The 14,313-nt window shown below is 34.9% G+C and overlaps 1 protein-coding gene across 12 annotated transcripts in view; it reads left to right on the forward strand.

The window, feature by feature from the left end:
• The window catches only part of PPHLN1 (periphilin 1), a 139,447-nt gene that overhangs the window by 94,574 nt on the left and 30,560 nt on the right, over window positions 1-14,313 (forward strand). For all 12 annotated transcript variants that reach the window (XM_026502079.4, XM_048216787.2, XM_044385534.3 and 9 more), the window contains one exon: window positions 1,858-1,998. In XM_026502079.4, the coding sequence (XP_026357864.1) occupies window positions 1,858-1,998 (141 nt within the window). The remainder of the gene's footprint in view (window positions 1-1,857; window positions 1,999-14,313) is intronic.

Consider the following 14,313-nt stretch of genomic DNA (forward strand, 5'->3'; position numbering starts at 1 on the left):
TCATAACCTGAGCTAAAGGCAGATGCTTAACAACTGAGCCATCCAGGCGCCCCTCCATTACCTGTTTAATCCATCCCTCCACTCACCTCCCCTTTGGTAACCATCAGTTTGTTCTCTATAGTTAAGAGTCTTTTTCTTAGTTTCTCTTTTTTTTCCCCCTTTGCTTATTTGTTTTGTTTCTTAAAGTCCACATATGAGTGAAATCATGTGGCATTTGTCTTTCTCTGACTGACTTATTTCACTTAGCATAATACACTCTAGCTCCATCCATGTCATTGCATATGGGACTAGCTCATTCATTGTGAAGGCTGAGTAATATTCCAGTGTGTGTGTGTGTACACACATATCACATCTTCCTTATCCATTAGTTAGTTGATGGGCACTTTGGCTGTTTCCATAATTTGGCTATCATAGCTAATGCTGCTATAAATGTCATACAGTAAATTTTTTTAAATGATTTATTTATTTGAGAGAAGGAGACAGAGACCATGAGTCGGGGGAGTGGTAGGGGGAGAGGGAGAAGCAGACTCTCCGCTGAGCATGGAGCCTGACACAGGGCCCCATCCCAGGACCCTGAAGTCAGACACACAACCAACTGAGCCACCCAGGCACCCGCCCCCAGTAAATTTTTGAATAAACCAATGAGTATGGTTAAATAGTTGTTTTTCCTCATTTTTTTTTAGTTTTTATCTTTTCCACAAAAGTGTTTTTGGAAAGTACAGTAGTCAGCTTGAGCTTTTTGTGGGATTATGTATTTAATGAATTGTTGTTGTGAAATAGAAATGATTATTATTGCTTTGGGGATTTTTCCTTTCAGTGATTTCAATAAATTTTTATGCTATAGAAGCCAAGTATTTTTCTTTAATGATTTTTTATTATATTATGTTAGTCACCATACAGTACATCCCCGGTTTCTGATGTAAGGCTTGATGATTCATTAGTTGTGTATAACACCCAGTGCACCATGCAATACGTGCCCTCCTTACTACCCATCACCAGCCTATCCCATTCCCCCACACCCCTCCCCTCTGAGGCCCTCAGTTTGTTTCTCAGAGTCCATAGTCTCTCATGTTTCATTCCCCCTTCTGATTACCCCCCCTTTCTTTATCCCTTTCTTCCCCTACCGATCGTCCTAGTTCTTATGTTCCATAGATGAGAGGAATCATGATAGTTGTCTTTCTCTGCTTGACTTATTTCACTTAGCATTATCTCCTCCAGTGCCGTCCATGTTGTAGCAAATGTTGAGAACTCGTTCTTTCTGATAGCTGAGTAATATTCCATTGTATATATGGACCACAACTTCTTAATCCAGTCATCTGTTGAAGGGCATCTCGGCTCCTTCCACGATTTAGCTATTGTGGACAATGCTGCTATGAACATTGGGGTGCATATGGCCCTTCTCTTCACTACGTCTGATTCTTTGGGATAAACACCCAGTAGAGAAGCAAGGTATTTTTAACTTCTGAAAGTAGAGCCCTTTCCATGTTCTTTTTTAATATGCTTATGTGTGCCCATACCTCTCACTTCTAATTAGGCTTTTTCTCTTCAGTGTTTCTTAAATAGATTGCTTAAGGAATAGTTATAGGACAAAACCTTCTAGCTGTATCTTAATATAGTGTGAAATATAATTTTGGAATGGAATAAGCTTAGATGCTTTGTCTTACCTAACATTTAAAAAGTAGCAGTCATTTCCTCTTTAGTCCTCCTCACATATGCTCATTATGCATGGCGAAATTGAAAGTGTTTTCTTAAAACTGGCTGAATTTAGCACTTTCTCTTGATACATTGTGCCTTAGTGCCTATACGCAGTCATCTTAAGTGCTGTATGTAATTAAAGATTTCTAATTTTTTTTTAAGGCGGGATCTACAGCACCATTGTTTATTGACCAGCCAGAGGAACCTGAGTCGAATGCAACAGATGGCATAGAATTATTTGAAGACAGTCAGCTAACCAGCCGCTCTAAAGCAATAGCATCAAAAACCAAAGAGATTGAACAGGTGAGAATTTAGTCGTCTTTAAGTACATAATCTTTTGTTCCTGTCACTTTGCGCATGGTAGTTAGAGTACGTATTTATTGACTACATGTATTTCATTTTGGTTTTTTTTCCACCTGTGACTCTGAAATTAGAATGTAAAAAATTATATAAAAATTGTTTGATTTGATTTCACAGTAATATTGATCAGTTTGGTCCCCTATTCCTGTTTGTTTATTTTTTCATTTTTTAAATAAAAAGCTAACTCTTTTTTAGAGAATATCAATATGCTTGGTCATATGAAGCAACTTTGAACTATTAAAATCAACAGGGATGACCTGAAAGAAATGTTAAATATACCAAAATATTAACAGATGTTATTTTAGAATATTGGGATTATAGATGTTCACATTTTTCATTATACTTTTAAGCATTTTTCAAATATTGAAGGAAAGTAAAGGATAAGTACATAGATTTAATTTTAATGATGTCATTCTGAAAAGTTAGGATCTTGTTTTTAATAGATTAAATAGATGACCTAAGGAATATTTATAGGTCAGAACCTTCTAGCTATATTTTACTATAGTATGAAATATAATTTTTGAATGGAATAAGCTTAGAGGCTTTGTCTTACCTATTGAGATTTAAAACCATTTTCTCTTAAATCTTCACATGTTCTTATTATGCTTAGTAGGATTTAAAATGTTTTAACATGGAAATATTACCTGCCTCCTAGTGTATTATCACTTTAGAGGATTAAATGAAGTAAAATTTGACAGGGTTTTATAACACGTAACATGCAGTATAAGTGTGGTTTTTTTTTCCCCCAATAAAATTAACATACAGTGTTAGTTTCAGGTATACAGTACAGTGATTCAACAATTCTTTATATTACTCAGTGTGTACAGGTGTTTTTGATGTTGTTACTCTCTGGTGCTTTGAGTAAATGTCATATTGTTATATAGTCTTCTAAAACCTATTGGAAATTAAGAATAAAAAATCTTTTCTCAGGGTGCTTTCCAGTTTCACATCAGTTAAAATCTATTTGCCATGTTTGGATAGGAGATCATCTTAATTAAATCCTTGTCATGATTGTAGAGTTCATACTGATGCCACCCCAATGGCAAAGGATAAGAATCTGGATAGGAAATTTGTTATGTAAGCCACTAGAGTTTCAAAATGGAGGTGGTGAGCAGTGTCAGATTCCTGGAAGAATAGAAGGAAAATGAAGAGGGAGAAAATCCTATTTAATTTGGTGATATGAAGGTGACTGGTACCTTACAAGATACCAGTTAATTAAGAGCATAAATAAAGAAAAGGTTTGCTCCTTAGATGTGTCTTCAACATGGATATGAATGTCATTACCCCATGTAGAATTACTGCCCTTTTGTCCTTTTACTCTGACTTATTTTTCTTGGTAGTGCTTTTTTTTTTTTTTTTTAACCACTCGACATATGTTTTTATTTGCTTATTTGTCTCCCGTCATCATAATGGAAGCTTCATGAGAGCAGTGACTGTGTTTTGTTTATTACTTTATCTCCATTACCGAATATAGTGATTGGCATGTGGTAGACTCAAAGGAAATATTTTCTATAGATGGTGGATGGAGGTGTAAACCTAGAAATGACTTCTGAATAGCCCCTGAGTCACTGTCAGTCAGAGACTGCATCTTAACCTGACCACCTAACACGGTGCCTAAACCCAGCACTTAGTAGTTAAGTGCTTGGTAAGTGTTTATTGGATGAATGATTTTTTTTTTCTTTTTCACCTAAACAGCTGTTCTTTTTTTTTTTTTTTCTTTTTTTTTTAAAGATTTTATTTATTTACTTGACAGACAGAGAGACAGCCAGCGAGAGAGGGAACACAGGCAGGGGGAGTGGGAGAGGAAGAAGCAGGCTCCCAGCGGAGGAGCCTGATGTGGGGCTCAATCCCAGAACGCCGGGATCACGTCCTGAGCCGAAGGCAGACGCTTAATGACTGAGCCACCCAGGCACCCCTAAACAGCAGTTCTTTAAAGGAGAGGCTCTCTTAAGAATATAACTGGTAGAAAAATGTGACTGAAATAACAGTGTAGGGGAATTTTGTTGTCATTTATTAATATTTCTACCTCTTTTTGTTATTATTCATTGTTGATTTATTTGATCTTGAGAAGATGAGCTACCAGTCAGATGTACAGCCCATCAGTATGCACATAGAATTATTTAGTAAGGAATTAGTTTTTTGTAGTACTCGATAGACATCCATACGTGTTCGGCCTATAAGTATGACTAGATTTCTGTTTTCATTTTCCCGTTGTTCAAAAACACATGGAAAATCTGACACAAAAAATATTGAGATTATTATAGCAAAGACAGATGACCTAAAGAAAGAAAAATAAATCTAAAAGAACATTACTGTATTCTGATACGACAGTTGTTAGAAGAGTTATAAGATGGAAAAGTTAATAATGTTAAATAATCTTAAATGCTAAAAATAAATTATTGTACTTAATAATGTTACCATACTCTCTTTTTAAAAGAGCACTTTGGTTTTGATGTATTGGCAAGAAAATCAAACCCAAAACCCCCAAGATGTCAGCAAGCTAGTAAATAATCATATATAATTATTTTATAAGTTTGTGTCTAAAAGTTACAGTGACTTTAGAAAATGAAAAAGTTTTAAGGGGATTTTCCCCTCATTTTCTCTGTTTTCAACTTTTGCACATTTTATTTTTAGAGATTAATGGATTCCTATCCAAATGGATAGGAATAATGTAAAGGCTTGAGAAAGCCAGATGGTAGTTACATAGCTGTCCAGTAATTATTCTTTATATTTTTCCACATTCTTGAAATACTCCATGATTTAAAAAAATGTATAATAACCCAAAATAGCCCACATAGATGAGGCCAACAATTCAAGTTTAGAATAATATAGAAATGTAAATATTGGTATAATGCCCAAGCTGCTTTTTCTCTCTGTTACATCAAGTGCAGTATGTTCAGATATCTTGTAAAGATAAATTACCACATATAATTTTTTTAGAGTTTCTATAAATTAGATTCTTCAGCCCTCGAATCCTAAGGAAATCATTAACTTGTGGCAGTATTGAAATATAAAATAAACTTAATTTCTCTAGGCCAAAATTTGGTTTAATTCAGTGTGCCCACAAAGTGGCTATTTGATGTTTAAGGGTATACATATGGAGGTAGTTTGTATCTGAATCACTTCAGTGAGAGGGCAGATTCATGTTTTTTGCCACATTATTGCCATCTCATCCCTGTGAATATAAGAATTTTGATAGGGTTTGAAATGTAGATGAAAAAAGCTCCCCATGTTATAATCAAATATGGCAGAGAACCACAGTCTAAAATTAAAATCCTTGAGGCAGAAGACATCAGGTTGCATCTCTGACTGTTGTGTTGCTAGAAATCATTTGAATCCCGCTGGTGCCTGAGTATCCTTTAGTGGAGATGATCCATTCTATTGTCACAGCGCATTTAGCCTTCTTATGTTTTAGACCCTATGGTATATCTTATTTTACCCTCATTTCCCCAGATTTACCCAATTTGGGCCACTTTTACAATCACTTATCAGAATATTTTTCAAGGTTCTTAGCTTCTTAGCCTAGAGAGGGAGATTTCAGAATTTGTCCTGTCATTATAAGTGATACCCAGATAGCCTACAAAAGTATAGGTGATTCATAATCTATCTCAGGTGTTTGGCATTAACCCCTTGATTGTAATATCTCACAAGTCCCCTCACATACTTCTATTACTGAATTATTTGATTTGAAAGTGAATTCCACTACTTGCTATTTTATCAGTGAGGAATCTTCTAACAGACTGTCACTTTGAACAAACCACTCAAATTGAAATCTTTATTATTACATAACCCTTCTTCCCTCTGTTGCACCTGTGGGGATAAGGTAATATTTACTTTAACTCTTTGGAACCTTTTTCATACTTAACCTCATACTTTGTTAAAACAGTGCTTAGACATAGCCTGTCAGTGAGATCCTCTGTTTTTTGGACGTCTGGCATCTAGTGATATTTTAAAATCTCTTTGTAATTCCCCACTGGCAAGATCTGGAGTAGAATTTTGTATCTATCTTCTTTATTCAGATGGGATCAGATAATCTAAGTAGATCTGGGATGGAGTAGATACATATAATATGCATATGCATGTTCTGCCTAGTAGGTCGTACAGCTATGAATGTCAGGGTGGCTAAAATGCACCTACCTACACAAGTAGAAGAGAAGCAGTGACCTAATGAAACACTACTAAAGATGGTAACTGCTGTTTATTAGGATTTTTGGCTATGGAAACTAATAGTCTTGAAGAAAGAACTTTCCATCTCTTCCCCCTCAAAGCACAGTACTTATATTATGATTCTCTCTCTACCTTTGTTATACATCTGTGAGGCTTTTTAAAAAAAGTAGAGCTTCTTGGATTTCTACCATAACTCTTCTGGTAAATAGGTTATCAGAGCTTCTCAAGTTTTAATATGCACAGAAATCATTTGGGGATCTTGTTAAAGTACATTTTCTGACTCTCTAGATCTGGGATGGGGCTTGAGATCAGAATTTCTAACATGCTCCTTGGCGCTGCTGATTGTCCTAGTCTGTGGACCATACTTGGAGTAAGCAATTAAAAGGAGGTGATTGTTTTTTCTTAAGTTTTTCTGTAGTTTTCTAATATGCTAAAAGCTTGAGAACTATTACCACCTTAGTTTTATGTAAACTGAAGTTTTATGTATTTTTAATTGATGTATAATTAAAGTGCAATAAAATGCATAGATCTTAAATATTCAGTTGGATGAGTTTTGACCGTTCTAACACTGTAAATATCACCTGTAACAAATATTTATGAAAGTCTTTTTCAGAACAATTGATTATACTGACAGTAATAAGGATTTTGTTAGGAACTAAAGTTATGATCATGTCTCAAAATCATGTGATTTAATTTGCTTTATGATAAATACCCTCCAGCCAATCCATTAAGGCTGGATCTTAATTAGTAACATATATAAGCATAAATTTCAAAGGACACAGAGATCATGCAGTGAAAAACAAGTTTCCTTCATAATTCTTAGCTGCCCAGTTTCTTTCCCCAGCATATAGACTATGTAACATACATATGTATATGTATACACAGTTTATATATCATATTTATGTGTGTGTACATATTTTGTATGTATATACACACATACGTTGGGATCATGATTGATCCTGATGAGTAGAGATAAGAGTTGGTACGTGTCTCCATATTTTTTCTTTAAATACAAGTGGTAGCTTACCATGTACCCTGTTCAATATATCCATTTTTTATCAGTGTATATAATTAGTCCCCTATTAGTAGATATTTATAATCACTTGTGAAGCCATGTTTTAAAATACAGTTCCTCCTATTTCTCCACCTTTATAAGAAAGGTGTGTATATATTTTAAAAATATACAAGGATTACATTTAAAATGAGCAGTTTTGGAGGGGAGTTGATGTAGTTGTGGTTCTCAAATGCCTGTGTTGTGTCTTGTGAAGTGCTGTGTCAGTTTTAATGACTGCCATAAGAGATCACCAGAGTGCCTCTTGACCAGATTCCTGAGTCTGTGTATTCTGAAATCTGTATGTTTTAAAACACCTCTTGTGATTTTCATGGCAAGCCAAGTTTAAGAATAACTGGAACATATGAGATTACATAGAGAATCTTCATTTCTTGCTAGTACCAATCATTGTTAACCTTTCTCAAAAATTTTTATTAGTAGATAGAACTTATGGAATCTCAACCAATACAGTTGAAGGGATGTGCCTGAAAGTATTCTGTAAATGCACTATTCATGGTATTTCTTAAATCATAAAAAAGTAGAATTTGTTGGGGGGGGGGTCCATTTCTTCTTTTTCTTATTTGGTGAATAATAACCAGAAAAAAAAATGAAGTACCATGAAGGCAAATTCATTTTTTAAAACCTCTTTGACTATTTCAGAATACTATCTATCCTAACACTGTCCTACTGTTGTTTTATGAAAATGCTGATATTTCTACCTTGAAGTAAGTCTCTCTCTTGAATGAAGGGTAGATTATATATTTATCTTTGTGTATTGACTTATATAGTTAAATTGTAGATGGGAGTCCTCTCCTTTCCTTATTCCAGTTAGTTAAAAAAAGAAAAATCAATTTACTTCAGAAATCCTTTTGTTGCTTGTCTAGGTTGTTTGACTGATAGGTTAGTAAGGTTTAACTGTAAATCTAGATCAATCTACTTAATTAATAAATTTTATTTTAATTTGAATTCTACATGTTAACCATTTTCTTGTGACCATATGGGCTGCTCACTAGCTTTTCCAAACTTTTTCTTCAAAATAAAGAAGCTAGACTGAATAATCTTAGATCCGTTCTTAATCTCCATCATTTAAAAGTAAAAGCTAAATATTGCTGCTTCTGCACACACTGTTGTGTGTAGCTAATTTCAGATTAAAGTGTAGAATTTTTAGGTGTTTTAATTTTTTTTTTTACCTCTTAAGGACACAGGTTCTTATATTTAAAAAATTTTTTAAACTCAGATATACTGTTGCTATGCATCAGTTAGTAATTAGTGTTTGTTGAGCTAATGAATTGTGCAGAAAATATTTTTTTCAGTAAATAAGATGTCACATTTAATCAGTGGTCAATCTGTGGCTCTTCTCTTTTTACAGTGTCTAGTTTTAGTCACTGTCCATATAGCCTGATGATTCCCAACACTCTCACTACTTCTTGCTCCTTCTCTCTCAATATATAATAGGATATTTTTGTTTTACTTTTAAAGTAAAATGGGTAGAAGATTAATCAAATGTACCATCTTCCCGAAATGTTAGAGTTAGGGACATGGAAAAAAATCAGCTTTAACACATGATGGATTAAAATGAAATTGTTTTCAAAGCAGTGGCAGCTCTATTGTATACGCATGATCTAAACATTTCACGCTAACCTTACATAAGAGAAACATTCTTTGTTTTCCCTTTTTATCAGAACAAGTAACAAACTTCTTAAAAGTACAGCTCTCACCACTATCTTGTCTAGACATCAAGTCTACCCTACTGTAGTTAACAATCCATTATTGCCAACCACTTGTTCAGACTTTACATATATAGATTTAGTAAAATGTACTCACTTAAGATTTACCCCTGAAAAATTTCTTATTCTCAAACACATTAAAGATAAATCCTTTATTTTGGCCATATTTCAAGGTTTTTGAAAGTTATAGTTTGTAAAAAAAAAAACAGATTTTTTATTCCAGAAACTTGTTGCTGAAGAACAAGTGTAAAGTTTCGTTTTAAGGGAGTTTCATCTGAAAGTTATCTCATAAGGTAATTTGTATCATGCTTGAAATGTTAAAACCAAGCATCTCAGTCTTCACATTTAAAAGTAAGTTAGTTATTTTTTACCTGATATAAACCTGTAAATATGAAGGTGATTGACCCTGTTGTATTATTTTTACATAAAATATAAAATTTAGGCAATACGGATACCAAGCCTGGTAAGAACCACATTTAATATGTTATAAGTACCAAAAGAGATGAGGCCAACTTGGACCTTATCCCTGGATGTCATCACTTAAAATGTACCTAGTTATAAAGCATTTCCAATATCGTTGTTCCCCATGACATAAACTCGAGCACAAGCTTCATTCTCTCACCTTTCCTCCTTGTCCACTATCAACAAGTGCTAGGTAAGGATTTCCTCCTTAGTGGTTCCAAATTGTTGTCCCTTGCTATTCAGTTCCCCTGCTGTAAGTTGACATGTCTGAGAATTTACTTTAAAGGACATTTGTAAGTGGTATGGCATAGTAAACACTGGATGTTTCCACTTAGTGTTTTAACTTCTCAGAGCCCTTTTCAAAATCATTTGTAAAATGGGGTTAATTACACGCTCTCCCACAGAACCAACAAAACCACTGTATGTGAAAGCCCGTTGTATATTGAAAATCACTATGTAGATGTTTACGGTACTATTAAGAATTACTTTGCCTGTTTCTTTGCGGCTTTGGAATTTTGACTACTTTCAGATTACTTCCTAGGAATATTATATAGCAAATCTGTAGAAGTTTAACTCTTGAGAGGTGATTTTCTCATCATTGTCAGGTTTTGGGTTGTTAAACCTTTTATCCTTATGCTTCTGCTTTTTTCTTTTTCCTTTTTCCCTCCATTCATTCAAAATGAATTGTAAAAATAATTTTACTATGAAATATTTGTTCGGGGGGGTTCCTTTGTAATTTCTCTTTTACATTTTCCATTTGGCTTGTTCTTTTATCTCACTGGTTCCAGTCTGTTTTTCTAGGTACAAGAAGTATTGTAAAAAGGTAAATGTTGGGGCGCCTGGGTGGCGCAGTCGTTAAGCGTCTGCCTTCAGCTCAGGGCGTGATCCCAGCGATCTGGGATCGAGCCCCACATCAGGCTCCTCCGCTGGGAGCCTGCTTCTTCCTCTCCCACTCCCCCTGCTTGTGTTCCCTCTCTCGCTGGCTGTCTCACTCTCTGTCAAATAAATAAATAAAATCTTTAAAAAAAAAAAAAAGGTAAATGTTTCCTTCTCCTTAGAATTCCCTGCTTCCCCTCCCCATTTCTGAAACAAATTATTCTCATATTTTCCCATAATTTTCATTTTTCATTTTTAAAATGTGATCCCTTCTATGACATCTGTCTTCTCTTAACTGTTGCTTAATTCAGGTACTGTGTAATAAGCTTATCTGTCCTGTACACTCATGTGCTGACACCAGCATGAGCTGGTTGATATTCTCAGTTCATTTATACAAGACGTTTTAAAAGTTGCCCTAAGAAAATCTTATGTTTCTACTTAAGGAAACATTAGAAATAAAATGATGATTTTTAGTATCTGGTTCATTGGGAGACATACTGTCTGTTTTGTTGTCGTCCCCCCTTATTTTTCCTCTTGTTTTATTTTGTTTTTTAAAAAACTACTAGAGGAAATTGCGCAATTCTGTTTAGAATACTTGTTTACTTCGTTAGCTGGGATATTATTTGTAGGATTTTTTTGTCAGCCTCAGAGTGGAATTTTAAGATTTCTAATCCCTCAGTTATCTGGACTTGGGGCAAATGAGCACTTCAAAATCATTTCTGGTTAGCTGAAGATCAACCATGCTAAATTCTGCTATGCTTGCTATTATGCTCTATTTTTTATTTTTTTATTTTTTTAATTTTTTTTAAAGATTTTATTTATTTATTTGACAGAGATAGAGACAGCCAGCCAGAGAGGGAACACAAGCAGGGGGAGTGGGAGAGGAAGAAGCAGGCTCATAGTGGAGGAGCCTGACGTGGGGCTCGATCCCGTAACGCCGGGATCACGCCCTGAGCCGAAGGCAGACGCTTTAACCGCTGTGCCACCCAGGCGCCCCTGTGCTCTATTTTTTAAAAAAAGCACTTTAATGATGTATAACATATACAGAAAGAAGTACTCAAAACATAGTTGTTAACCTGAGTGATTACTCACAAAGCAAACACTTGTGAAAACTATCACTCAAATTGGAGCACCTGGGTGGCTCAGTCGGTTAAGGATCTGTCTTCAGCTCAGATCATGATCTCAGGGCTCTGGGATCAAGCCTTGCGTCAGGCTCTCTGTTCAGCGGAGGGTCTGCTTCTCCCACCCCAACCCCCCGCTTGTGTGTGTTCTGTCTCTGTCTTAAATAAATAGTCTTTAAAAAAAATACCATTTAGATCAAGAAGTAGAATATTACCAGCATCCCAGGAAACCCTTTATACCCTCTCCCAGTTACTGCCCCCTCCTTTTTCTCAAAGGTAGTAACCACTAAATTAGTTTCTAACATTGTAGTATTGTTTTGTCTGTTTTTAAACTCAATATAGGTAGAATAATATGGTATATATTGTGTCTAGCTTTTTTTTGGTTCAGCATTGTGTTTGTGAGATTCGTTGATAGTGTTAACATGTAATAGAGCTCCTTATGCTTTTAATTTGCATGTCCCTTATTACTGATGATGCTGAGGACATTTTCATATGGTTATTAGCATCTCTTTTAGAAAGTATCTCTTGAGATTCTTGCCTGTTTTCCTATGAAGTTGTTTTTGTTTTTTTAAAATTGATCTGCAGAGTTCTTTATATATTCTAAATAGAAGCCCTTTGCTAGTTATATGTGTTGCAGATAACTTTACCGCTTTGTGGCTTGTTTTTTCATTCTTTTGATATTTTTGGAAGAGTAAGAATGTAGTCCAGACTTTTTAGTCTTTTCTTTATTACTGTTGTCTCCTATTTAAGATAGCTTTTATTATCTTCTAGAAGATATTTTGTTTTGTCTCTCACATTGAGTCACAGTCCATCTGAAAATTATTTTATGTAGAATGCATATTAAATATATATCAGGGATCCAGGTTTCATTTTTTTTTTCCATATGGACTTTCATTTGACCTGGAACCATTTATTGGAAAGGCCATGTGTTCTTTACTGCTCTGCATTGACACCTATATAATAAATCAAGTGTCCATGTATATCTGAATCTGTTTCTGGACTCTGTTCTGTGCCGTTGGTCCCTTGATCTTTGCAATAATACCATGCTGTCTTTGTTACCAGAGCTTTATAATAAGTTTTGATATCCAGTAGAGCAAGTTGTCCTACGTTGTTGTTTTAAAGAGGACCTATACTTGGAGCTGTGAACTTCTGTAGAAATCTTAGAATCAGTTTCTCAATTTCTCAGATACAACAAATAAAGCCTGTTGGGATCCTGGCTCAGGATCCTGGCTCAGGATCTCTCAAGAGGTTGCTATCAAACTGATAACGAGGGCTGTAGTCTCTGAAGATGTGACTGGAGTTGGAAGATTCACTTCCAAGCCCACTCATGTGGCTTTTGGTACAAGTTTTACTTCCTCACCATGTGGACCTCTCCACAAGGCTTCTCCTGACATGACCTCCCCAGAGCTAGAGTCCCAAGAGAGAGAAAAGGAACAATGATTTGTTGTCTTTTCTGATCTGTTCTTCAAGTCACATACCATCCATCGCTTCCATCTTGGTCTATTCATTAGAAGTAGTCACTAAGCCTAGCTGACACTCAATAAGAAGGTATTACACAAGGATGAAAGTACCAGGAGATGGGGATCACTGCAAGGCTATCTTGGGAGTTGGCTGCTACATCTCCCATGATCAGTGCTACCTAGAGTTACCAGTCTTACAAGTCTTTTTCAAAGAACCAACTTTTGGTTTTATTCATTTCTTTCTTGTTTTTGTATTTTATATTTCATTGAATTCTACCTTTGTTATTTTCTTTCATTCTACTTTTTTTGGTTTAATTGCTCTTTTTGAAAAACAAAACAAAACAAAACTCTGGAGCCTAGGTACTGATTGATTTGCGGCTTTTCTTTTAACCTATAAATTCTCTCTCAATAGGGCTTTAGTTCCATCTTCCAGAAGTTGATGTTATATTCATTGCCATTCAGTTTAGAATATTTTGGGGGGATTTCTTCTTAGAGTTTAGAATATTTTGAAATTTCCAAACAGGAGATTTTGTAGTTGTTGTTTTTGTTTTGTTTTTTGTTTTGTTTTTTTAATAAATTTCTAATTCAAAACCACTGTAATAGAAAATATACTTTTTAGGATTTGAGTCCTATGAAATTTGTTGTGACTTCCATTGTTGGCCAACACATAGTCAGTTTTTGTTAAGTATTCTGTATACTTGACAGGTAGGTGTATTTTGTATTTGTTGAGGGCGTTGGTTTATTAGTATGACAATTAGGTAAAATTGATTGTATTAAATCCTCCAAATCCAGGGCATCTGGATGGCTTAGATGGTTAAGCATCTGCCTTCAGCTCATGTCATGACCCCAGGGTCTTGGGATCAAGCCCCATGTTGGGCTCCCTGCTCAGGGGGGAGTCTGCTTCTCCCACTCTCCTTGCCTCTCCTCCTGCTTGTGCTCTGTCTCTCTCTCAAATGAATAAATAAAATCTTTTAAAAAAATAACAAATATAAATCCTCCATATCCTTATTGGTTTTGTTTGCTTATCTTATCAGTTTCTGAAAGAGTTGTATTAAAACCTTCACATGTCTGTGGGTTCATGTATCTCCTTTAAATATTTTTATTCCTTTTATTTGAGACTATGCTATAAAGTGCATATGAATTTACAATTATTTTATATCTTTCTGAAGTAGTTTTCTTCATCTCTAATACTGCCTCATATTTAAGTTTTTATGTGGTATCTTTTTGTCACCTTGCTTTCAGCTGTTCTGTATTCTTGTATTTAAGGTATTTTTCTTATAAGCAGCATATAATTGAGTTTGTTTTTTCATCCATTTGGATAAAATATGTCTTTACTTGAATCATCTGGTCCATTTATATTTAATGAGGTTACTGATGTATCTGTGTTTAGTTAT

Source organism: Ursus arctos, unplaced genomic scaffold (genome assembly GCF_023065955.2).
Source record: "Ursus arctos isolate Adak ecotype North America unplaced genomic scaffold, UrsArc2.0 scaffold_26, whole genome shotgun sequence".
Taxonomy (NCBI): domain Eukaryota; kingdom Metazoa; phylum Chordata; class Mammalia; order Carnivora; family Ursidae; genus Ursus; species Ursus arctos.